Raw genomic sequence first — 27,701 nt, forward strand, 5'->3', positions numbered from 1 at the left:
AGTTATGAGCTGTTCTCACTGAGCAGACGTGTGTGGCCTCCCAAGGTATCTTCCCTGGTTTTCCTCATGACCTGCTCACAAAATGCAAAACAGAAAGTAGACTTTATTCTAATCAGAGTCTGACCTACAAACAAAGATCAAAAGTGAGTCAGCTGCTGTGTTTTTAGGTCTTAAAGCTGACTCTCATCTGTCTGACTTCGATTATTTTAACCTTAGTAGGTTAAAGAGACATGATGCTTGTGAGTTTGTTGCTCACAGCACAGCCTTTGCTCTCCAGCTACAGCTGCCATTCTTGAGTGTGTTATTGCTTCTTCTTGCTGCTAGGGTTTTTTTGCACCCAGAGGAAACTGTTCTAATTTTACTTTCCTTGGTGGAAATCACACATTGCAGAGTAAGACTGCTTTGTTAGTGATTGGTGAAATGAGACCTATTAATGCAGTGCACTCAAAGGTTTCTTATTCTGTCTTGTCTGTTCTCCTTAGAGCCATTGTGAACATTTTACCACAGGCAAAGTAAAATTTTCTTTGGTTTATAGAGGAGTACAGCTTTGGTCCTTGCCAACCAGAATGACCACATCTTTATTTCAACTAATTTTGTTGCCAGGTAGAGTTTGTGACTGCTGAGTTGATTGGTAAATACTGAATCATTGTGTCAAATGGCTTCACTTCACCCTGGGGTTAGAGGCACATGTGCCTTCCTTACCAGAGAGATCTGTTGGCTCAAATATTTCGGAAATAACTCATTAATTTTTATATCTAATTGCAAAATCCAAGCAAAATATTCAGTGACATTGTATATAGACACAGCTTTCCTTTTGGCCAAGGTATAGATCATGGATGATTTGATTTTTTTAAATTCACACTTTTTTTTTCTATTTAATGTAATAAAGTTACCTTATTGGGACATGTAAGGAAAATAATTAGTGTCATTAAAGTGACATACAAACTGAAAATATTTTTATGGTGGGAGAGATAAAGATGAGAGAATTTCTGTAATACAGTTATGGTTTTTAAGAAATACAAATGGTGCAAAGCTTGATAGTATTCACTGTGTAATTTCTTCATTATTGCTATGTAAATAATATCAACACTAGATAGCATACACTGCCAGGTCATTTACAAACAAACAAAGATAGTTGTCCTGTGCAGAAATACAAATCTGTGTGTTTAAAAGGTGCCAATGAGAACACTTCTTGGCAATTTCATGTTTATTATTTCATCTCACATTTGTTTGAGACCAATATAAAACTAAAAGTCAACAGTTATGTGGGAAGAGAATTCAGACTGGATGGTCTCAGAAAAAATCTGTGTTCAAAGGAAGGATTTGGAGACAAGACTGGAAGGATGGCACCTGGAATTAGTTCTAGCCATCAAGAGATGTATATAAGAAAGGGCCAGAGACAGAGATGCAAATCACACAGAGTTTGCTTTACAAGGACTGTCACAAAGCTGCTGGTAAGCAGCCAGCTTCAGTGGAAGCCACTTCTGATTTGGCATTCAGCTCTATTTCTTTTGAAATCCCACTCAGAATATTGAAATAAAAGCCAGAAGAGGCATGGGATCTTGGAAACAGTATTCCTGACTGTCCAAGGGAATGCTAAACTTAAGTAACTCATAAATAAAAACAATAGTGTTCTGGTTACAAGGAACTTACAGAAGTAATTGATACATTTTTGCATTAGGAATTGTTTAATCTTTGTTTTGGTGCTGCTGTTCCTCCTAATAGTCGTAGGAACCATAAATAAAGCATAATTTTTCTTTGGCCTGCAGTATAACAAATGTAAGGATTAATGTAAGAAATGCTTAAGAATGTTAGTGAAACAGAGAAGAAATTTGAAGTATTAATAAATATCTTTCTAGCACTATATAGTGAATAACAATAATTATATTTACTGAATGTGGCTTTCAACATCAGGTAAAAACCAGTACTCTTCCCAAAATTATTTAAAACAGTAATGACTAAAAAGATTTATTCAAGTGGTTACTGGTACACTGTGGTGGTTTTCTTCAGTATATTTGGGAGAAAAGTACTTTTAGTGAAATAATCATAGTTATTCAAGGTTGAATGCACCAGTATTGACCTACTGTGTTGAAAGCTGAATGATTCAATAATTACAGGAATTAGTTCATTGCAAATGAGTTTCAATTACTGGATAACATGACTTGGCTCTTCTATATGTTTTTGTAACTCATGGCTTACCCATACTTCTCTTAATGCTCTTAAAATTCTTCTGTTAATACTAATATTTCTCTTAGAGCTGTGAGCTTTAGGTTCATGCCTGCACTGGAGTTTGCAGTGTAACTTTGTTTAGCAAGCTGTACTGTAAAGGACTGTGTACTTTATGCAGTATATGTCAGTGTTTTGCTTTCCAAAATTGTTACTTTCACTGTCTTTGAGCATATTCAGACATGCTTTAGCCTCCAGCTTTGGCCTCCAACTAGTTTTATAATTTCATTTTATACCGGTTTTTAATTTTTATTTTTCTACACTTGGATATATTTTTGTATGGTTTTTTATGCATACAAATAGAGCATAGGATCATATAATGGTTTTGATTGTAAGAGACCTTAAAGATCATCTAGTTCCAGCAGTGTGTATCTATATATATAGCTGAAATATATATATATAGCATTTGTTTAGAGAGAGAAATAAACTGTAAATATGGTGGTTTTCATGCCCCAAACATCAAAGATTTTATCCAAACCTGAAGAAATAGTTGTGTTGTTAGTTTCCCAAAGTGAGGACATGTCCCAGTTGTTTATTATTCAAGTTCCCAGCCTTGTGATCTCGAGTTTCTTGCTGGTTTTTTGCAAATACAGATAGTAGTAGGTGTGAGTGTTAAGCCCTTTCCTTTTTGTCACTTTTTCAACACTTTTATGATACTTTTGTCACCTCAAGTTTGGATTCTGCAAAGTGCTACAGATTGCAGCAAAATCTGGAAACTGCAACTAGAGTAAAGTCTGTCTGCCTTGTGGTTAAGTGATATTTCCCATAGGCAATGCATATTTTCACTCTTTCAGTACATTTCCAGGCAAAATTTAGCTTCTCATGCCTCTGAAGTTGTGAGCCAAATTGCAGGCATCTACAGCACTGCTCTGTGAAAGTCTTATGCACCAAATACCACTGTTAAAAATGGAGCCTTGTTGAGTAATGAATCTGTGGATGTAAAATGTATTATTTGCCCATTTTTGAATACTAGTCATTTCTGAACTTTAAGTTATGGGTTTGGCTGGGCTCTTCAGGATTGGCTTGACTTCCCCTTATGCTGAAATGATCATATCCAAGTGCCTCTATAGAATCTATCTTCTTGTCCCCATCTTCTTCTCTCTCTCCTTCCCATTTCTCTCTTTGTCTTTGACTTTCCCACCTTCCTTCCCCTTCTTTCTTTCTGTCTCTAGTTTAATACCCTGTAAAGCTAATTCAAACAAACAAATGCACTTTGGATAGTGTTTGATACTGGTTAGTCTTACCATGTCATGTAATTTGCTCTCACTGAAGCATTTTGCCTGTCTAGCTTAATCCCTTCCCTCTGAAAACAAACAAAAAACCTCAAGGAAACAAAATATGCTGTTACTTTTTTTTACAAGATCTTTAATCTCAAGTTTGGCGTATTCATGTTTCTTAACAAATGCATCTATCATGTCAGCTATCATGGAATGAAAGAGAGATTTCTCTAAGGAACGTTTTTGCTGTCAAAATAGGGCAACATAGAGGAGACTGTTTTGTGTTTTCTTCTGAATACTTTATTTATTAATATTTTAAAAATGGTGTTTTAATAATAAGCTTTCTTTTAAATTCAAACCACTCCGAGATTTTCAGGAGGAAGAAAGGACAGAAATCCAACTGACCAAACAGCTGTCAAGATGTTCTTCCATTGCAGGACCAGATCATCTGTGCCTAGTTTTTTCTACTTAAATACTTGTCTAGACTATTTTCAATAATATCTGAGATGGAAATTCCTATATACCCTGTATAGCCTCTTCCATTACTAATAAAATAGTTTTTTCAGTATTATTCTTTGTCCTGAACAAAGCATGGATGAACTCTGAGAGAAAGGTGGTATGTATGCAGGGACAACAGAAAGAGGAGATGGCATTTAGACTTGTAGCTGTAGCATAATGCAATAACTGAGGTAAATAATTTTTTTTTTTTGGTCAAATTGGGTAAGTTTGTCAACTTCTTCTCGCCACTGTTCACCAGGAGTAATATTGTCTGATTTTTTATGTAGGCAGCACCTGCTTTCAGGTGGCTGAGCTGCCCTAAAGTGGTTGAAACTGGTTTTTATTAGTCTTAGGGGTGTGGTCAGGGAGGGTGGAACCTGGTCCCCTGCACTGAATGAGGTTCCAGAATAACAGGTTTTTTTCATATTTGAAAACTGTTTGGAGTCAGGGAACAGCCTGGAGAGGAGACACACAGTGACTTCTGTGGGCTTTGTGTGTGAGAAGGTTTATGGGAACAGTGCAGGCATTTTTACAGTGACCTCTTGAATGCATGTGCCATGCTTCAGATTGAGCTTGGTATTACCTTTCTGGGAACCTGAGGGAACAATAGCTGTTATTCCTCCCTTCACACAGAGTTTTTTACCATTGCTGTCTCTCTGACCCCAGTCCTTCAAAGAGGTGGTCTTTTCTTTCTGTCATTGCCTACCATTTACTCTCCCTTAAAAAAAATATTTTAGTATACCTCAAAAGGCTAAGGCATGTTTGGATGCACAGGCCTTGAGTGATTTGTCTCAGTTTTTCCCTTTCAGATCTGGATTGTAATTTCTATAATACTTGCTGGCAAGAAGCAGCAAGGGAGCTGTATTGTGCCAGGTGTTGTTAGGATTCAGAGATTGTTGTGATTCTAAGAATCAGCCTGTTCTTCCCCTTTCATTCCTCAGGTGATTCTTTTTGCGGTAATATTGTCCACTCTGAACTGGCTCTAAAGTATTCAAGAGAACACTGAAATTCTTGCCAGCTTCTGTCACCTATATAGGGGAGAGTTTGCATTATGTTGTACTTCCATATTGAAAGAGTCAATAGTCATTCCTCAATGCATGCAGTGCTGGCAGGAATAGTGTTTATAATATTTTAAGAAGTAGTAAGTGCTGCATTTACACCTGACTAAAGATATGACAAAGGAGAATGAATTTTAACAAATTGCTCTGTCATTATCTATTTGCAAATTCACTACTATTCAGTTCAGAGAAGAAGAAATAAAGCAGCTATTTCATTAATTTTGTGCCTTTAAAACATTTATCATAATGCAACACAGAATTGTAGAATAAACTTTCTCATATCCTGACAAAGTAATTGTATATGGTACCTAGTGATATTTCAATAATTCATCCAGATCTTGGCTCTTGACTCCTAAGAGAAATGGAGCAGAGCTGTCCAGTGGTATTTCTATGTTAAAGATCATTTGTCACTAGCATGGGTGATCAAAATCTTTGCAAGAAGGAGACTTGTCATAATCCACCATTCCCACTTCAAGGAAATGAATTGGAATTGTGTGTTAATTATTTTCCTTCAATTTCTTTCCCCTGTTGCAGAACTTTCCTTTTTGTTCGAGATGGAAACCCAAATAAAAGGAACGTGCACAATGAGACATCAATGCACTTACTGTGTATGGGACCTCAGATCATGATTTCAGAGGGAGCTCTTCATCCTCGCCTGACACGACCCTCAGAGGACGACTGCAGAAGAGCTGACTGTCTGCAGATGATCCTGAAGTGGAAGGGAGCAAAGCTGGATGAAGGACAGTATGAACGAGCAGCCATTGATGCTGTTGATAACAAAAAAAATACACCTTTGCACTATGCTGCTGCCTCAGGGATGAAAACCTGTGTTGAGGTAACAGTTCATCTATAAGTTTATATTATGAGTAATGGACGTGGACAATATTTCACAAAGCTTTTTTTCATAGGGGAGGAAATCTGTTATGTTATATTGAATTAACTTTTAATTCTGTTTTTCATTAATTGGAAAAATTGCAAAGGTAAACATCCCAAAACATACACTGTAGAGAAAAATGAAAGAAATTGATTATGTATACATTAACTTCATTAAAATAACTGCTCAATATGAAGAAGACTCATGTAGGCATATAAAAATTGGAATTTATTACAAGACTGTAACAGTGGAGAAAAAGCTTTAAAGGTAGGCAAAGCATCCTATATGTGTAAAGAGAAGTGAAATAACAACCTGAGAGAAAATTAGAGCTCTTTTTATTTCGCTTTGCAGATGAGACTGGAAATGCTGTCCATGTTTCAAGAACAGAATTGATGTCTTTAATTTACAGTGTCCAGCTTTTTTAATGTTTGTGAAAGTAGTGGATAGTAATGAGTAATTGGGAATGACTTTTAAAGACCTTGCCTCAGATTTATTTTTAAACTATATCAAGTAATGAGAAATAGTATTTAATTGTGCTGGTAATTTAATATAAAGACCATGAGCAGACATCTAACATTTTCAAAAACAGCTAACATCTTCATAAGTCTGTCTATTTTAACATCAAGATTTGTATTTTCAATGGCAGCAATTACTTCACAGTTCAGCATTTGAGTGTGAAATTTGCTTTTTTTTAGTTCTGTTCATAATTTCATGTTTATTCAAACTGTGCTCCATAACTTATTATCATCACTAAAGTTTAGCACCTCTTTTTTTACTTTCTCTTCTAGATAACAACTTCATATCTTAAACAGTCCGGTCCCAGAACCTCTGGGACTTCACTGGTGACCTCTCTCTGAAGTAAAAACCTGATGATCTTTCCTAACATTCTCCAGAGCTGTTTTTAGTATTGGTGTTACCTTTACTACCTTCTAATTTTGTACCATCATAGATTTAATCAGTAAGCTGTATATTATAATAAATATTTCAGAAGTTTCATATTTGAGTTTCATTAGGACCATCAGAAGTACCATCTGATGCTGGGTATTTATATTAGCTTTTGGTTTATTGATTTTTCTAGAACATCTTGTGCTGAGACTTCAATTTGAAAGACTTTCTTTTGTGTCCTTCATAAAGTGTGTGTGGTACATCCACAGAGAATCCAACAGTTCATACCAATTTTCTGCTATATGTAATATGAGATTGCTTTTGCACTTTGTCCAGCAGCCAACTTTACAAAAACATTGAAAGATTTACTGTGTGATGTTTTAAAATTATTTATTCTGAGTTTTTATGCCCATGTATACAGCTCAAAAAACTGTCAGAGTCTTGTTTATTGTGATTTTGCATTTACCTTTCCCAGACTTTGTTCTTTACATATTCTTCATCAGAGACAACTTCAGCTCCTTATTTTCCATATGGTTCTGTCCTGTTTGTCTCTCTTCACAGATTCTTCTAATGTTGTTGGAATTTTTTCCACACTTACTTAGTGCCACTGTTTGAAAGTCAGCAGTGGATTTCTTGACTTACTTAGTGCTGATTTTTGAAAGTGGTCAGTGGATTTCTTGGTTTTTTATGGCTTTTGCAAGTTTAATGAATCCTTGGGAATTGTTAGTGAGTGGTTCTTTGATAGCAACATTTTGAATTAGGTCTTACAGACTACTTTGGACAAAGTCAGGAGTTGCTTCTCCTCTCATGTGTTTGCTGACTTTTGTATATTACCTAGTCACTTATGTAGTCTGAAATTTTATATTCAGAGTAATTTATTAGCTTATATATTTTCTAAATATACTTGGCAGATGCAGTGACAGAAGCTCCCTTTATTTTTGTGTTTTCTTCCTTGCAGCACTTTTATTCTTAGTAGCCATGTTACCTTTATTGTTATGGTTTTAGTCAGGTCATTCACCAAAGCCTTTTTTTTTCTTCTTTTAATTACAGAATTGTATTCCACTGGTGTTTCTTGATAGAGTTAGTTTGTTTATTTATCAGTTTGTTTGGGGTTTATTTAAAAAAAGGTATATAGCATTACCTTGTCTATGATTCTCACATTATGCTTGCTGATTGTGTTCCACCAAGTTTCCAGATATTGTCTGAAAATATTTAGGTCTCTAATTTCAATTCCCCAGCCTCAGCTAGCTGTGCACCCTCCTGAACTGAATATTCTTCTTTACCTCCTGGTCTTTCATTAGTCCTTTCTATAAAAGTTCAGATAATGTGGTTTTATTTCCAATATTTCCAATTTCCCTTCTTTCATTCTGTTAGTATACAGATCATCCTTAGTTTTTTGAGCTTCTGATGAATGAAAACTCCACTTCCTGTTGCCATTCTCCATGCTACTATTTAAGCTTCTGCCTCTTTGGTTCCCTGCTCATTTCTGAGAGGAGTTAATAGGATGCTGCTTTTGGATGCTGATACTTAACCTCCAGTAACACAGCCTGAACCTTGCCCCTGCACCTTCTCTTTCTGATGCCCTGAGTTGTTACAGCTCCTCAAGCCCCACACCAGCAGTTTGTCTTCAACATGTGCTTAGAAATTATTTACATTCTTACTGATTTTCACCAGGGAAGCAAGTCACCCTGCAGTCTTTGCTAGCTGAAGTATGCTCAGACCCAGCTAATTATATACATGGTAACTGAATGACATAGAGGTGTTGTCTGGCTCTTTCTTTCATCCAAAATAAGTCATGGTTATAAGACTGATTTAGAGCCTCTTGTGATGTGATTTATTTGTAAACAAATATCAGGCTGTCTCCTAGGTCTGTGTTACTACTGTTTTTATGTTGATTGTCAAATTTTTATTCTTTCAGATTTGATAAAGAAACTAATTGCAAAGGACTATATAAGTTGCTCTTGTTCTCTTGTTTTAGTGCCGCTTATTTGATCCATCTCCCTGATAAATTCTACCTATAGGCATTTCACTCCCAGGTCTTCTATCTATTCTTCCTCAAGATGAGACATTTGCTTTTAAACATATTTTTATTTACATTATTTTATAATAGAGGACAAATGTGCATGTCATATGAGAAAATGGGACATAGCAATTAGCATTGAAGGACCTCTGAAAAATGTTGGTGAAAAACACATACATAAAATTATTTGACATAAGAAAGGTTGTTTCTGGTACAGAAATGGTAAACAGAAGAAAACTTTAGTAACAAGTTTCCAACATATTTCAATATCTAGTATTTACAAACTTAGACTTCAGATTTACAAGGGATTTGAGCAAGGAGTCTTCTGCCTGTTTCTGCCTTCATGTCCCTACATGGGGCTATACAGTGGTGTTAGAGTTAGTCACACCAGTTAAAAATGTTTCAATTTCAAGAGCATGAAGCAAATGGGTCCATGCAGTAAAATCCAGGCAGACTGCAATGTCAGAAAGAATCACAGCTGCTGCAGAATTGTTGTTCTGGAGCTGGGCTGCAGCTTTTAACTGCAGACTAAAGTGAGTTTGTTTTTAACTCATCATAAAAGTTCATGGTTTGTGCTTCTTTACAAATTATGGTTGTATTTCTCAGTGTCTGTAATGTGATTCATTTGATAAATCCAGGTACTAGTCTGCTAGTTCCCCATTTAATTATATAAACTGGGTTATGTTATCTTGGCAATACCTGTTGTAGTTGAGTAAACCATTTCTGACTCTAATTTGCTTTCAGTTTGTCTTTGGAGAAGAATTTACAGTCTGATCCACGTGGATTGCCGTTGGCCAGAGTTATGTAGTCCTAACTAGTCATGGTTTCTGCATTAGAAACACAGTGTACCCCCCCAAGTTCAAAGTTTAGAAGACCTTGGATCTGAGATATCCTAAATTCTCCAGTCTGTGGTCTGTAGTCCTTCCAACTTCTTCAACAAGAACAGGTTTATGAACAGGAACACGACATGCCTTCACCAACCCTGAAACCAGGAGATCGGTGAAGGAATTTAACAATTATCTCTTTGTTCCTACAAGTATTTAAGGATTAAAATTCTTAACAAAAAAAAAAAAAAAAGGGGAGAGACAAAAACTGATCCTAATCCTCAAGTTGTCCTCCCCCTCTCCAGAAACTGAAGGTGTCTTAGAACCCCAGGAGTGCTTTTTTCCTATTTTTTGCAGTGGTTACTCTCACTTCAGAGCAGCATTCCTTTTTACTGTCTCCTTCACCTTCCACCACTTTTCAAGGAAACCCCTGTTCTGTATCTTTGCCTGTTCCCACCACACCCAAATAAGAAAAGGAATCCCCAAATATAGATCCTTTTGGGTGAAATACCTACAAGGTGACTTGCTCCAAGTTGATAGTCAAATGTGCAGTCTTGATACTGCTCCGTTCACCTATGTTAGATTTTTCCTCCCAGCAGAACAGCTGTGTGGAACCCATTGCTAAAGACAGTTTGGGTAAAATTATGTGCTTACCTCAAACTACTGAATAGACAATAATAACTTTCATGCTGAACAGATTTGGTTTTATGCAGATACATTCCACACTATCACACTATATGGCATATTAAATGGTATTTTTACAATTGTTTAAATGGCTAATATGATTGTTCAGATTATTAATCTCAATTAATCAAGCAACACAAGACTTTTTAACAGTGCTTTGGATAATAATGCCATATTCTAGAGAAATATGGTATCATTATTAAAAACATGTTGCTTTCCAAATTCCTCATCTTGCAGATTTGATTTTGAGCTGCATAAGTCTGTGGAATGTTCTTTCAAATGTATTTATTATTCTTTTTCCTGAGAAGGTGTCTTAGTTGCCTCAGTTAAATTTCTCATAGAGGTTAAAAAGAACAGACAGAATGTGATACTCAGGTTAACAAGGTTTTGGCAATGTTAAGAAGTTTAGATAGAACAAAGGTTAACTGTTGGCTGTGTATCTTGGTAATTGTCCTAGTATCATCTGTATTTCTGCCTGATACTCTGCTATGAAGATCAAATACACAATGACACTAATATCCTCTCAACTAAATCTTGTTGTTGCACTGGTTTGTGGTATTTTTGGATTTGTATTTTTTTTTATTTTAGAGAATGTGGGAAAGGTTTCCCAATCTACAAGAATGAATCCAGGTTTGCAAAAGATATTCTGTATTCTGCAGTGAGAGATGAAGGAAATTTTCTCTTCTACTGAAGAAGAAATTAAGGAGTGTCTGATCATGATCTAAAAGGTGTATATGAAGAACAGATAATTTTAGAGAAGTTTGGGGATTTTTAGAAGTACTAAAAAATTAGAACCTGAGTTTTGAAATACCCTGGATAGTGTTGTTACAGACATCATGCTCTGAAGAGAAGATAATGTGTATAGACTTTATTTAGAAACAAGATGAATCATTTTAGTAATGATATAAAGGTGTCATAATAAATCAGCAGAATGGTCCACCTGGGCCTTTAAAATCTCTGGCATATGCTGTCCTTGCATATGCTGTCTTTGCATCAGATCAGTATAGCAGGAGACCAAGTTAGCAAGTTAAGGAGAGCAGCACAAAGGTTTGATAGTTAGAGACTGCATTTTGGGAGGGTTACTGGCAAGAAACAAGGCTGGTGAAATGGCACAATGCTGCACTGTATTAGAATTGCTAGATTTAGCATTATTTCATTTCACCTTTTCATGTCCTCAAAAACAAAGTAGAACTGCCAGCAGTATTTTGTGCTCCCTGTGAATCAGTAACTTCTGATCTGTCCTACCCAAGGAATCTCTTATTCTCTGTCAGCACAAATGGTGTACAAATGGTGTTGTACCTGTGTAGAAAGAATATTTAAAGGTTTTTATCTCCATCTTGATACATGCTTGAGGGCCTCAGGCCCCTCATTCTCTATGGGGCACTGACCATATCAGTAAAGCAGAATTTAATCTTTAAAACCTAACTAATATATTGTAAAAAATTACCTTGTAATGTATTCCTTAGATTTTGTGGTTCTGTGGAATTACTGTGGATATAGGTATAATTATGTGTGAAAGCAAGCAGTAATTTATTTCATAACAATAGATAATCCTTGTTTCTAAATACCATTCTTATTGTAATAATTTTTCTGTTCTTGGTTTGTTGGGTTTTTTTTACTTCTTAACTCACATGCCTTTTCTTTAGGGTGATATTAGAGTTGCTAATAAATAACTGCTTACTTTGCCATTTTACTTTTCAGCTTCTAGTAAAACATGGTGGAGATTTGTTTGCAGAAAATGAAAATAAAGATACCCCATGTGACTGTGCAGAGAAGCAGCACCACAAAGAGCTGGCTCTTAACCTGGAATCTCGAATGGTATTTTCACGTGATCCTGAAGCTGAAAGCATTGAAGCTGAGTATGCTGCTTTAGACAAAAAAGAGGTCAGAGGATACTTTAAATCTGAAGTATTTTGCACATTTATACTTGTAGCAGTTACACTGTGACACAAGTCTGCAAGTATTTCAGTAGGTACTGTACTTTGTACTTTGTATTTGTAAACTGTTTTAGCACAGCTCTGTATAATTTTCAAGTTAAGCTCTGAGAACATAACAAGTACATTGTCAAAAGTAAACAGAAATTTTATTCATATCTTAATTATGTGGACTGTCTTGTGGGCTGTGAGGCTGGAAGAGATACAGTGAGACCAGTAAGCTTGGAAACAGTTTCTCTAAACCAAACTTTATTTCTTAAGATGCCTTTTTGTCTCAAAAATTAGGATAGAAGAAATTCTGAAAAGGGGAAGATCTGTGCAATAGAGTAGGGAAACTTTTCCTGGATCTTCCTGGACTGAGACTGGGTTGAATGTTACAAAAAACACTCAAAACTGACTAGTACAGGACTTCAAAATAGTGCATTTACTTTCTTGTTTTATAACATGATGCCTGAAGCTACTGCATACCAGAGTTTGTATGAAAAACAGGTAATAACAAGTGGGGTTACTTCCAAGTAAACTTTTGAAAGACAAAGACAATTCACTGACAAAAAATTGGCTTGAATTTTGTTATGCCTTCAAGGCAACTGTGATTCCATAAAGATAATTTAAAAGACCATACATGATTTGATTTTATTTAACTAAAATCACAAATAAGAATACATATATAAATTATATCATTCAATAAATATTACAAATTAATTCTGTTTAAATTAAAGGACAATAGATTTCTGTATGGTTACTCCCTTCAGAAATAGCATTGCTTTGGCCTTTTACTAGCTGGGCCCATTTATGACCTAATGATGTTTAAAAGAAAATACATGAATAGGCTTAGATCACATTAACTGTTCCCCTGAAAAATGCCACTCATTGTCACTTTTATTTGAAAGGGAGCGAGTCCTTGTAGTGTCCATTTAATTTTTTGACAATTTTTCTTGGATAAATTCAAATATGAACAGCCTTAATTAGATATTTATTCCTAGATGAGACATTTAAAGATGAGGTTTAATGTACTTAGTATGTTGAAATAGCAAATGTAATTAACTCATTTTAATTTCTCTGAATATTTCCATGTAGAGGCATCCAGATTGTAAGAAGATAGTTCGAACTTATATTCTCTCTTGACAGAAACACTTCAAAAGTCTGCAGCAGTTTCTTGCCACAATTGCAGTTTACCACTCTTTGGTTATGCAAGTGGAACTATTTGAAAGGTTATGTTTTCAGCTGGATCATAGCAATGTTTGAGCTTAAAAGAAGAAAAAAATTAAAGAGTGGTAGTATGCAACTGTATTATTTAAGTTGAATAATTGTTAAGTTGAATAATTGTTATCATATTTATACCAAGGATTTGCTGGCATATACACCAGCACAGATAAGAAGACAAGGAACTTACAGATATGGGGGGGACAAATCAGGAGCCACTTGAATAGGCTTTTCTGCAAGAGAAGATGTTGTCTCATGCCTGTTTAGGGTAGATGCTGAGCAAAATCAGCTGAAAGACTTGATGCAAAGGACTGTACAATTGTTCATTTCACATACCAGGGCAGCTTTCCCATGTGTGCTGAATGTTCACAAGCCAAAAAATGTCAGCCTGGAATTTAGTACACCAGTTGATGACCCTGGGGATTTACATAAAGTAGTTCTGTCTTCACATCGTCTCTGCTGATTTTTCCCCCTTTCTTTATGACTTTCCAGTGGGATAATTTCTCTAACATCTTGTTTATCTCTAAGAGAGCAAGTGCTGGCACAAGGGAGATGCCAAGAGCATCCTAGCTTTCTTTCAATCCTAGCCCTCAGAGTGGCTCAAACCAGTTGAAAAACCAGCCTTAGGTAGAGTTGCAGTGAGTTGCAATCCAAATGCCTGCATGTCCTCATCCTCCAGGCTGGCATACAAATGTCAGGGATGGGCAGTGCCAGCTGCACTTACCACTGCCTATGGTGAAGCCTCTGTCAAAAACCCCAGAGCACAGATGCTTCACCAAAATTGCCTCTCAAGAATGATCCTCTACTTTTTTTCTCTCAGTTTCATTTTTATATATTATTAAACACTGAGGGATGGAGTGTACAAAATGCTTGTTTAGCATAGTATTCAGCTTGTAATTGTTGCCATTCAACATCCTTCCAAAACAGAAAATATTCATTCCTGAATAATTAAAAAACTTTGAACAGTAAGAAATGCATTTTTCAAAGGAACTGCATCTTTTGAATGAAGGTTACAGGAAAAGATAAAACATTTGAAAATCATGAGTAGGATTTCTTCCCAGGCAGAACAGCTAAATGGGCTTAACTCCAGTGTTTAAATCTGCACAGTAATATCTGGAATGATAGTACCCAATATCTCCCCTGCAGAGCCTGCCATGTTTACAGGAGAACACAATAATCCTTCTCTACTTGATTCTTTGCTCTTACTCTGTTGAATAATCTCAGAAAAAATCTTTGATTTTTTGGTAATTATCCTAGATGATACTAGGATAATTACCAAAAATCTAAACCTAGCTTTTAAATCTAATTGAAGATACACTAAATAATATGACATGAAGTGATTGTTCTTAAGCTGGTTTTATAGATTTTGGTTGTTCTTTTGCACAGTCTTTTACATTGCAATGTGTTGTAGCATGAGAGCGTATTTGTCTTGGTGCTGTATCCTGGGAGTGCTCAGCCTGAAAGGGTCCTTCCTTTCAATCAAATCATGTCATGTTTTAAATTTACATAAGAAACACCTGGGAATGAGCAGTACCTCAGAGCAGATCATCCAGAACAGTTTTGGCTCTCAGTCAGACACAGTGAATTACTTATGCAATAGCAAAATGTGTAATTTCTTCATTTCTTCATTCATATGTTCCACTGACTACTGAAGAAATACACTGCTAGTGAGTGCATCACAGATTTACTGAGTGTATAAAATTGGAGTGATTTTTTCAATTCCTGAATTGACATCATATAAATGTATAAGTAATATAAATACCATTAGTACAAAGAGTTATCTTAAATTATTCAAATTTATTTTATCTCTACAGATAGAGAATGGTTTATGAAGTGAAAGGAGAGAAGGGAACTACATTTGCTTAAGATATATGTAGTCTCAATATATATATAGTGCATATAATTTTACTTAAATGAGTTAAATGGAGTATAAATAATTTTTTAATATATTGCTCCATTAACTGCAGAACTCCATCCACCCATAAGAAAGGATGTTTACATGAAGTGTTCTGTCACCATTTAATTATATAGTCATTACTGTAGCAAAGAGTTACTTTGCCCCTGTCTATTTTAATGGTGGTTTAAAAGTGAAGAAAGTAATAATAGTTTGAAATGAAGTGTTAAAATAATCAGCTTACATACTAAAAGTACTTTCAGGAGGAAAAATGTATAATTTATGATATCTAAGAATTGGAGAAGAAAAGAATTTCAAAGAAGGGCTTTTGAAAATACAGAAGTGTTGGAATCTGTAGTGAGAAGCTCAGCAATGCATTAAAGTAGTAACTCTTACAGTATATTTCAAAATCATTATGTAGTTAAATAATGCTAATATTGAACAACGTATTTTTCACAGCAAATGTCAATAAAGAGTTCCACCATAAATGACCATTAAAGGAGGTCACTGAGCATCATAAACTGTAATCAAAATCCTTTACATGGGTACAATCCTTTATGGCCTTGCAGAGATAAGTCCTTTAGTGTTCAAAGTAGTTAAAAACAGACCTCTGTGATATTACATCCTGGATGTACATCCTCATAACTAAAGACTGTAGCTTCACAAATCTCTACAACACTGCCTTGTACACATTACATTTTTAAGGTTCCCATTGTATAAAGTCCTCACTCTGGAATTTCCAGATTAACCTCCTTAATAGTGCCAGTCTAAAATTTCTTTTCTTTCAGCTTCTTCTGTGGGCTCATGTATTATTTTATGAAACAAATGTCTGATGTTTCAAACACATTCTTAGAGAATATTTCCCTCACTATTTAAAAAGATAAAATTAGGAGTCTTAAAAATTGAAGACCCAAAACTCCCTCCTAGGTTGTGTGGAATGCTCCAGCTGAGGTAATATAGTAGTCTGTTACTCAGGGGGAGATACTTGCCAGTGTTTGACCTAGAACCAATCAATTATATAATTCTGAGCATACTTGTATTTCAGGATAAAATACCAGGTCCTGAAATATGCTTATATATTGCAAATTTAACAGAAAATATATTTTTTCTTATGTGTATGGTCTTCAAGAATTGAGTACAGTTGTGCTGACACAGCTGATTGCTTTGCAATTGCAATTCAAAATGGAGTTCAGACTCAGTCATGACCATTCTGTTTCTATTTTTTTGCTGTACATGCAGCACAGTTATAATCATTCTGGCACACAGTTGTTTCTATCCCTGTCTCTGAAATGTTTTCTAAAAACTATCTCTTTTGTAATAAGTTAAGAAGGTCAGTCAGATTCCAGCATGCTGTTAATCCAAGTGGCCCAGATTTATTTCAGTGCAAGCCATTAACGTTCAGATTGTCCTTTACTGAGTCATGCATGATCAGCACTGGAAGGACACAGAGAAACTGCCTGAACTTGAGCAATCAAGAAAAGGTCAGGACACTCACAGGTCATTTCTCTTCTGCTTTGCTTGCTTTCTCAACGAGAGCAGAGACCCAGTGCAGGTCTGTGGAGCATTACTCTTGCTGATGACAAAGTTTCTAGTATGGAGAAGCACCTGTTTATTTCACTGATTAGCTAACAGGAAACATCTTTGTATGAGTCAGTCATAAGTTTTAGATGCATTGTGGAGTTAATTATGATGTCTGGAATACAGGAAGCAAGTTACATTTTTAGGGTAGGTGTCTCAAAAGAACAAAATCATTTTGAAACCCAGGGTATCCATTCTCCCCATCACTTCTGCCTTCTGCTTGTTATCCTTAAAGGGCGCAGCAGACTTTTACTTGGATTGTAACCTTTTGAGGACAGAACCAGTCCTTTGCTTTCTGCCCATGTGTGCATGCATACATTTGTGTCTTTACAATCTAGCACTGGTGAGTCCTGGACTATGGTCTACATAAAACCAAAATATAGATAGTAAATAATAATGCATAGTCTTAACTGTCATTATCTGTCACTACTGCTGCTGTGTCCTTCTGTCTCCTGTTGCTGGAGACAACTGCCATTTGGTGCCCAGGCTCCTGATTAGTTCTGAGCATGTAACACTTTATGTCAAATGCTTTAAATATTTTGTTAGCTACCCTTTAAATAAATAAAACCAGTTGATGTAAGAATAGTGTTTTTTACATATCCTTTCTCTATCCATTCTCTTTGCAGACCTTCCCACTTTTTTTTTCCTCTTCCTACCTATGGGGCATTTTCTCTGTGCAACACAAACAAATACATTATTTGTTGTCATAGTCTTCCTTTTTTAGTTTTAAAAATGAGTCTGTAAACATATGTGAGTATCTCTGTTCTCTTGGTTGGAGCTAATTCAGAATCCTAAAATTACTTCTTTTTGCCTTTCTGATTTGACCTTTTTTAATGCTGTAGTAAGGAGATAGATCTCCAGACCAGGAAGGCAGCTGGATGATCTGCTCTCTGTAGGGCTATGAGAGTTGGCCATTGTTTCTCAAAAAGAGTTTTGATATCTCCATGTACAATATATCCCCAGCCTTGGAGATATCCAGAAGCCATCTGGGCATCGTCCTGGGCAGCTGGCTCTAAGTGACCCTGATTGAGGAGGAAGGCTGGAGCACATGACATTTGAAGGTCCCTTCCAACCTCAACCCTCATAGTGTTTCTATGAACATCTAATTGCATGTCTCATCTGTCCCACTCGGACTGACTTTGCTTCTGAAAGGGTGGATATTGCCTCAGAAGATCCAAATACTGGATTCTGCTCACAAATTTCTCACTGTCTAATGTCTCAATGTGTCCTCTTCCAGACCAATTCAGAATTAACAGGTCTCAATTAGTCTAAAGTCAGAGAATCCATATGCAATGTATGATAACCTGTCCTTTGTCTAGCTCTTCTCTAAATCCTTAGTTCAAATCTAGTCATGCATTCTCATACCCGTTCCACAATACCTGAGGCCTAATCACTGAATCAAAGTTCATCTAGATTATATGAAAATCACACTTTTTCTTGGGGGGAGAGAGAGAGTGAGTCTGTCTTAGGCTAGCTTATCATCTGAAGATGGCTTCCTGCTATAATGGAGAACTTTAGAGAGTTCTCCATTATACATGGAAGAAATGCTTTTAGATTTTGAAGTTTACAAAAATCATACCATAAATATTAGAAAAGGGCAGTGTTTCCATGTAGCTTTGCATGGTCATTGGTGTGCACTGTGAACAAATTTTGTCCCATACTGCCTCACAGTTGAGATGGTGATCAGTAACAGTGCTTTGAATGCTTTCTTTTTAATATTGTAATAGAGACTAGAAAACATTACACATAAATTATCTTTTTTCTTCTTCTTCAAGCCATATGAGGGGCTTAGGCTTCAAGACCTGCGAAGGCTTAAGGACATGCTGATCGTGGAATCTGCAGACATGCTTCAGGCCCCGCTCTTCACTGCAGAGGCTCTGCTTCGGGCACATGGTAATCCCAAACCTTAAAGGCTAAAAAATCTGCTTTCAGCAAATTCAAAACCACAGTTTAGGTTTGCACTTTATGTCCAAGGAAAAGAGTAGTAATGGTTAATAGCAGGAAACAGACCACACAGTACTTCAGAAAGAAATACAGCTGCAGTATGTCAAAGAACATTGAGGCAGACAGGGAAGCTGATAGAAGAGTGATTCAAACTAGGAATTATAATTGAAGACAGTTTAACTTAAGCAATGTGGAAAACAGAACCACCCTATTTTGGTGAGAGACACAGGAGTAAAACGTACTTGGTTTTATATGTCAAAATAGTTAAATTCATCAAATCTATTTTTGTCTGACCATTGGTTTTCTGCCCCTATGTGTTTGTGTATAAAACCAGATCAACATTTTAAAATTTATTTTTTCTTGCAATAAAAGCAGTCTGACCGTTGTAATAAGTGGTTGGAAATTGCCGTGGGGTTTAAATTATATGGGTGTATGTCCTTTGGAGGATGTTTTATAGTTACACTTCTCATACAGGGTACCCTTTTCCATGTGCATATCTGTAACTCATTTATTTTCACTGAAATAAGTCTGTATTCTTGTTCAAGTTAAACTGGGGTTGTCAGAAAGGGGATACACTGGATTCAGTGTGTTTTCTCCAGACAAAAGTATCTCTGAAACTCTGTGTAAGCTTAGGCTTTGATTCAATAATTCAAAACTTATGCTTACTGAAGCATCTGCATTGTTACTTTATGCCAAAGGAGCTACTCAGGCAGTTAATGGTTTGCGTGCTCATCACTGTGTTGCTGGATTAAGCTTTCATACCCTATTATTTCTGTGGGCTCCTTGTTAAAGTCAGTGGGAGAGGGAAAAGTGAAGCAGAAAGACATTATTTTAAACCCACAGCTTTTGGTACACTTTTATGAGGAGTTGTGGTACCTGAAACTTATCTCTTTTACATTATTTTCCATTGCTGGTATTTGTCTTCCTTTTAACGTTGAATTAAATAAACATGAACTTGTGCCAGTATGATAATATTTAAGGCACAGTCCTTGCATATATATTTATGTTGATTCTTTGTTTAATTCTTATATTTTATTTAAAATATATGCAATATTTGAATGCTATGTTGTATTCCCAGAATAGTCTCAGTAAGGCTAAAAATTACAAATACTTGACTGAGTAGGCTCCATAACCTCTGCAAATACTTTGAAGAGGAAAATTGTGGCAATACTCTCAAACTCTCAGCTCAGTCTGTAATTAGTTGAAAATCAGTGAGGTTGATGTAAATGGTGGAGAAATGTCTGCCAGTATCTAGCAAGCAGGAATTGAAAATTGAGAAGAAATCAGTCTGTGTTGGAAAGGTCATTCTACTGATGTTGCCTTAGTGATGTTCTGGTAACTTAATGCAATTGGCCAGTGCATAGAAAGAAGCACAAACAATTAGCAAGTCATGAGAAAGTCAACTATTTTGTCTGTAGCTGTATTGATTCAGCTTAGTAAAGGAAATAACTCAGGTATTTATAGAGGTTTAGAATTAACATCAAATGACAAATTGTAATTTTTTTTTTCATTAACCATTGAAATTCACAAAAGAATAATGTGAAATCTTGGTTTAATTCACACAAGGTGTGAAAAGCATGTTTTAAATTCTTGGAAAGATGGTACATATATACTAGATTTAATAGTTTACAGGCATATAATATTTAATCCACCAGACTTGGCTTTCTTCCCTTGTATCAATTTATTGACACAGACATTAAAAGTGTATTTTCCTTTTTTTCTTTTACTTGAGAGACAGAAGTATGTAGAATTAAAGCCAAGATTAAAAAAATGTTATTGTGGCAGTCACAAAGGCAGATAACTTTACAGCTTTTCTACAAGTGTTTTACAACATTGGTTCTCTTTTAATTCAGTATACAGCAATGGGTTTCGGGGAAAAAAAATAGGCAATTCAACAAATACACCTTGTGTTTTTGTGTCTTTACTAAAATTCATAAGTTGGTAAAGAGAACAAAGTGGATTCATTTAGTGACATGTCGTAGCCCTTGCCTGTTTTAAAGATACAGTGCAACAAAGAAGGTCTGGCAAACAACAAAGAAAATGTCTGGCAAATTTTATCTGTATCTTAACATTAGTCAGCCCCTCTCTGAAAGGTTGTAAACTCAGGGTAGTATGAAAAAATGCTGATAAAATTTGGAAATTTTGACATGTAAGTGTGTGGGTCCATATCTTTAAACAATTGAAATTAAACTAAACTGTGATATATTTTAGCTTAGATAAGTAAGGATCTGATCAATAAATTATCTGCAGCTCGAAGAGGTTTTTTTACAGAGGCAATACTTTCACTAAGTTTGGTGCTTAGAACTCATATATTTTTTCCCAGCACTAATACAGGATTAAGAGAACTATCTTTTCCTTATAAAAATAAAACTAAATAAAAATAAAACATATTTTGGTTAATAACATCGATGTTTCTTTGGGAGGACCCAGCACTTAAAAAAATCCCCAAACTTGAAAATAGTTATTTAAAGCAGTAGGAAAAACTGGTAAATTTCTAATAGTTTATTAAATTCAAGTTTTTCTGATCTGTATGTAGTGTTGATGAGTTTAGATTCAAATCTGTATAGGAATTTGATGGATTTATACTTAAATAAGAACTTTTTAGTATTTTTTGTAGAAAAAAAACTGCTGTTCTGGAGATATCTTTAGTATTAATTGTAGGAATCAGAAACAGAATGCATTTCAATTGTGAACAAGGATTTGATTTAACTTTAAGATATTACATTTTGTATCACTAGGCTTTTTTTGTATATAAATGGGCAGTGTTAATTATGAATAAAAGTAAAACATTCACTAACAATTTTAGAATAAAATGTAGTGACAATATACGAAATTTTCTTTGCACTCAGGTGGATTTTTTCCCCCCTTAGAAACACATAATTTATATGCATATATATAAAGACTGGAAACTCATTAAGTCACAAATCTTCTTGTAATCTTAGTGTTCTTCCTGTATTTCCTGGCTTCATTAAAAAATAAACAAACAAAAACACAACAGATAAAATGGAATCCATATTAAATAATTACCTTTTTCATAGAATGAAAAAATAATGAAAATTCATTGGTGTGAGGGCTGCTATATTTTCATGTGTCTGTGATAGTCAGTACAGTTCTGGTTTTCAACCAAGTCTTCTAGCCACTACAATTGCTGTAAATAAATAACAAAAATAATGTTAAGACATATTACAGGGAAAGGAGATGCTTGTCATGCAATTATTTACAAAAATGCATTGCATTACATATTATCTTGGAATTTGTTTTCTGAAATGTAGTGGCTAAAGTTCCATTCAATCACACTTCATTCTAGTTATTTATTTTAATTGGTTTTGTTTAGTGTTCTTTTCCGGGTGCAGTTACAAACTATATTTTAAACATTGTCAGGTGCATAACTTGCTGTGTCTCTGTATTTCCTGAAGACTGGGACAGGGAGAAGTTGCTTGAGGCCTGGATGTGTAACCCAGAGAGCTGCTGCCAGCGTTCAGGGGTTCAGATGCCGACGCCGCCTCCGAGCGGGTACAACGCGTGGGACACGCTGCCCTCCCCGCGCACCCCGCGCACCACGCGCTCCTCTGTCACCTCCCCTGATGAAATCAGCCCCTCGCCAGGAGACATGGACACAGCTGTGGTAAATTCCTAAATAGATCTTCAACCAGCAGGGCTAAACAGCTGATTTCTAAGCACACTGCACCTGTGTAGACAGGGGAGCTGCCAAAAATACCTTTGTGAAACTATAAGGTGTTTCTCTTTCCAAAAGTGGTGAACAGGGAAGTTGACACCTTAAACATTCTATATGATAAAACTGTTGAGCATCTGGCAAATACAAGCCATTCTGTTTTTACCTTGCTGTCATTCACACACTCTCATTTTAGACAGCTACAGTCACATCAGTGCATTTGGCTCTTTTGAACTTCTCATTTCATCCCTATCAAGATGTTCACTTTCATTGTATCCATTTCCCTGAATGTACGCAGTTCTGTGAACCCTGCCTTTTGAAAATTTTTTCTTTAGAAAACAAAATTGTCTTTGTCTGCATTTTGAAATGTCAGCCCAGTAGTGTACTGTAAGCTTATAATTACTTTTACTATGTGTGGGCTGCTTCAAGCAGTTTACAAAGCTATTGCAAATTTGAAATATGAAAGCGCCTTTCATTAAAATCAGTGTGGCTCTTTGGGAAGACAGAGTTCTCTTTTTAATAATCCACAGCTGCAGCATTATAAAACTATTGCTCCATGATCTAAGCATTTTTTTTAGAATATTACATGCAGTCTTTCAGATGGATCATCCCTAAATCTCATATAAAAATTAAGATCTCACATTCCTGCATAAAAATATTTTCTTTGTTTTATTGTAAAACGCTGTAAAAGAAGCTCTATAGAAGGTATATTGTTATTGTACATTAATTTCCATTAACAGTTAAATACTGTCTGTGAATAATTCCTAATTAAAATGTTGAACAGGAGATTATATATCCTTAGTTTTACATTGTGTGCTTTGTTTTCCGTGGATGGTTCATAAGCCAGGAATGCAGGTGTGGATAATGATTGCCATTATAGATCTAGTGTGTCTCATCCAAGTCCAGAGTTACACGTTTAATGTTCCTGTTTGTTTAAGAATCTTCTCTGAATTATCAAATCTCATTTTGCCAGGAAAATGAAAACTAAAAGGAATAGATAAAATAAAGCCACAAGGTATAAAGCTCCTTCTATGTTTTGCATTTGCATCCTACTTTATAAACAGTTCTAGTAAATGTTTTTGTTTGATGTTTTGAACTCAGGGCTCCATTAAATTCCTTACTTTAAAGATATATTTTAAACAAAATTTACAGCTCATATAAATTTAATAGAGATTATTTTTAATGCATTGTCAACTTTTAAAATATTTAATTTTTGCAAGACAATAAGGTTAAATGAATGAAGAAACAATACATATCTTCACTGAGTTTTACACTTTAAGGCCTTTTTTTTGTTTGATTTTGTTTTGGCTGTAATATAAGTGCTTTTAAAGTGGCATACCACAGGCTAACTTTCTGAAAATGTCCTGTGTGTATATGATACCTAATGCATTGAAGTTAAAATACATTTTCATAGTGTCTTTGTTTCAATGAAAAGAAATGTTTCTTTTGCATTTCTTGAAGAACATTAGTATTTTTTTCCACACATAACCATAAGCAGTGAGTATTTTCATCCCTACTCTAACTCTTTCAGAGTAACAGTCTCAGTATTCAGTGTTATTTTTTTCTTTAGTACCTACTTCTGTAAAATTCGGCAATTATATCTTATGTTGGAGTATTTGTAGTGTAACTTATTCTTCATTTTGATCAAAAACCTCAAAGTCTTTTTTAAAAATTATATATATGTAGGTTATTATTTAAGGTATTTGCTGCTGCTGCACACTCAAACTGCTCCACCTTGATTTAGACCTGACTGTGTGAGATACTAAACATTTCCTGTAGCCTCTATCATCTCCAAACTCATTTGTAGCTGTGTGTGAAGCTGATGAAAAACACAGCTCCATTTGCACCTAGAGCTCTGAGATTCCAATACTCTGCAGGGTGAAGCACTTCCTGAGCTCAAGGACACTGCAAAAAGCAGCCCAGAATATGCTCTCTGCATAGGGAGTTACAGAAACAGAGATACCAAATCTTTCCCATTCCTATAGCTTAAATAACTTTTTTTTTTCTGCATACAGCTTGATTTTTTTTCCCCTACTGAGTACCGCTTTGAATTTTTGTTGAGATTTTCCAACATAACTCATTCTGCTAACAATACAAAAAGCTTTAGGGTATTTCTTAATCAGAAGCATTTTTGTCATCTACAGTGTGACATTTGCATGTGTAATATTTCTGTGTTTGAAGACCCAGTGGATATGCCTTGTGGACATGACTTCTGCAGAGCTTGCTGGGAGGCGTGAGTATCTGTGTTTCTCTATCCTGTGAGAAACTTTCATACTTCTGTGTTGAAGGGGAAGGGACAGAGACCAAACATGCTGAAGCACTGTTTGGGTTTCAAAGAGTTGCTGGTTTGAACCTATGGAACATTTATTTGTCACTCAAACAACTGTTACCCACTGGTTTAGGCTTGTGTAATGTTTGTTTAGATTCTGACTAAACAAAATTCTTAATCAAATGTTTTAAGCTTGTGTGTAAATAGATAAGCCTACTCTTGATTCGTTCAGTGTGTGTGTGTGATGTTGGCAGCATTGAGGTTTACGGTTTCTAAATTAAGCACATGCTTAATTCCATCTCTGAGTTTAGCACACTAAACTTAGGCATTGTGAATCCATTTCCAATCAGAAAAGCAATTTAAATTATTTCTTTATGTTGAAGGGTAATAACTGAGGGGTAGATTTCACTTAGAAGTTCTATTAATCTAATGCTCTTGTTACTGCATAGGTCAGAGTAGTCATGCTAGTGAAAAACTCAGACATGGATAATTATGGTAGTATAAATATTAATCATATTTCCCAGCAATAATTATATCTGTATGCAGTGCTTTGTATTCATCTGTGTCCCCATTCAGGAGATTGTACTACTTGATCTCTACCCCTGCAGTGTCTTGTTACAGCACCATTTCTGCACAGCTAATCCTACTGCAGATCATTCCTATGAACCTTAGCCTGGTGCTAAGGAAGAGAACTTTCTTTTCCATATGAGCTTTCCAAAGGCAGTTCTTTCCAGTGGCAAGAAAATTGTTAGTTGTGCTTTTCTTGCCTTGCAAATCCCTGGGCAGAATGTAGCAGTTACCAGAGATCACTGCTTTGACGTGGTGCTTCTAATTTGGCTGCTGGACTGCGTGTCCTTTGTGCAGGACACAGGGGCCAGCTCAGAGCCACAGGCTCAGGGCCACAGTTCAATGGCAAGTGTTTGTGGTGGCACTGAGGGTGGAATTCAGCTTTCTGAGCCAGTCATTCCTAAGTCACTTGGAGCATAGCCAGGACTGAGCTACCCAACTCTAAGGTACAAATCTAAGGTGGGATGAATTGACAGGTATCTCTCCTTAACTATTAAAGGATCTCAGGTGACTACCTTTTAATAACTGCCTGTGCTTTAAATGATTAAAGTTAGAATGGTATCATCCTTGTAGTCAGATTAATAAGCCTGTTACAGCTTTGAAACTAAACAACAACTGTTGAAGTCCAGCTTTCAGCAGATTTTTGAGCTTGTTCTGTATTCAGACATTTGTGTCCAAAACCAGGCCTAGTTTTATTAGACAGTTGTAGAAAATAATTGCATATTAAATTAATTATTTCCTAGATTAATTACACTTACATATTCTGTTTCTGATTTAAGGTAGAAATAATGGTCAATTTAATTAAACTATACAGAGCTGTGTGATAAATGGCAAGGATGGAAACCATAAACTTAGGGCTAAATATTGCTGATGATGCTCACATTTGAACCATCGCAGTGTTATTTTTTTAAATTAGGCTGTTCATCAAATTTGTAGCTCCTTTAAGCAGAAAAGGATACTTCTGTTTCTCTATTTGAAAAGTAATCATTGTGAATACCTGTGAACATAGTGTAAAGTACTCAACAGCTTTTTAACTTCTACTTTTTATTCACAAATACTGACTGGCAAAATTCTGGCAGATTTTTGAATCTGAAAATTCAGGAGGGTGAAGCTCACAACATTTTTTGCCCAGCATATGATTGTTTCCAGCTTGTGCCTGTAGACATCATAGAAAGTGTGGTTTCCAAGGAGATGGACAAGCGATACCTTCAATTTGACATTAAGGTAAATTATCAAACTGTTCTTGTACTCTTGAACTCTATTCCGTCTTTAAAAAGTAACTTAAAGCTTCTGTATGAAATGCTGCAATATATTTGTAACTTTCCAAGTAGAAATTCATAAACAAATATGTGCAAATATATATTGGCTCGCATATAGCATAATATCAATGTTTGCTGTACCACGGAGAAAAAAAGAAAGAACATTTCATGTATTCCTTAAAAAGAAATGCCGTATTTCCATCGTCTGTTGCCTAATGCAGTATTAATGAAATAATTTGATCAAACTCATTTTTGTAACAAGTGATATGAAGGTTTTAATCAGTCAGAGTTGTTTGTGTTTGCAATCTGAAATTTTAAAAGTTTTCAGATTGTTTTTACTGCATCCAGAAGTAGCACCTGTTTCCTTTTAAAAAACTTCCTAGTACAACGCTTGATATGATTGCTGTATATGGGTAGAGGAGTGGGAAAAGCTTGATTTGGTTTTCCTGGGCTTTTTAATGTATTTGTTGTCATCATTGCAATTTGATTTTAAAAGCAATCTTTTAATTCAGCTTTCTTTTGTACTAGTGTAGTGATGAACTAGGCTTGAGAAATGTGCCACTTTATTGGTGGCAGGGCAGAGGTAGAGAAATATTTTTTCATTTACAGTGCAGTACTTTCTCTGCAACAAGTCTCTTTATTGCACAGTGAGATGCAAATTAAATTACCAGATCTGACTCATCTTTTGCATATTTTATTTTAAGTGACTGTTGATCAGAATATGTTTGAAGCAAAGTAGTGTAAGTTCCTTTTTTCTCCTAATTTCTTAGATACAGTTTTTACAAAAGCCTGTTACATTAACCAAAAAAGATGGGAAATAAATTACTGAGTTAGTCTAGTTCTGATTTTTGGTTTATCATGGGATTTTTATTTAATCAATAAGATTTTCATTCTTTCCAACTAAAATAATCAGTTCTGCTAATGAGTATATTACCAGTGTGTATATAGTAGTTTACTGTAAGCCACATAAGAAAGGAATTACCTTGCAGAGATTGAACATTTGTTTGGAATGTAAGTAATTTCATTCTTAGTGTAAGTCTGAAGTACTGTTGTTCCTAAAAAAGAAGTGGAAATTCAATTACTCCCTTTCTATA

At 35.5% G+C, this 27,701-nt stretch overlaps 1 protein-coding gene across 5 annotated transcripts in view; it reads left to right on the forward strand.

The window, feature by feature from the left end:
• The window catches only part of ANKIB1 (ankyrin repeat and IBR domain containing 1), an 89,006-nt gene that overhangs the window by 40,018 nt on the left and 21,287 nt on the right, over window positions 1–27,701 (forward strand). For all 5 annotated transcript variants that reach the window (XM_054273451.1, XM_054273456.1, XM_054273455.1 and 2 more), the window contains exons 3-8: window positions 5,534–5,834; window positions 11,988–12,170; window positions 18,671–18,788; window positions 22,256–22,464; window positions 24,657–24,745; window positions 26,428–26,572. In XM_054273451.1, the coding sequence (XP_054129426.1) occupies window positions 5,534–5,834; window positions 11,988–12,170; window positions 18,671–18,788; window positions 22,256–22,464; window positions 24,657–24,745; window positions 26,428–26,572 (1,045 nt within the window). The remainder of the gene's footprint in view (window positions 1–5,533; window positions 5,835–11,987; window positions 12,171–18,670; window positions 18,789–22,255; window positions 22,465–24,656; window positions 24,746–26,427; window positions 26,573–27,701) is intronic.

Source organism: Melozone crissalis, unplaced genomic scaffold, assembly GCF_028551555.1.
Source record: "Melozone crissalis strain CALT ecotype California unplaced genomic scaffold, PUWL_Pcris_2 ptg000016l_1, whole genome shotgun sequence".
NCBI lineage: Eukaryota > Metazoa > Chordata > Aves > Passeriformes > Passerellidae > Melozone > Melozone crissalis.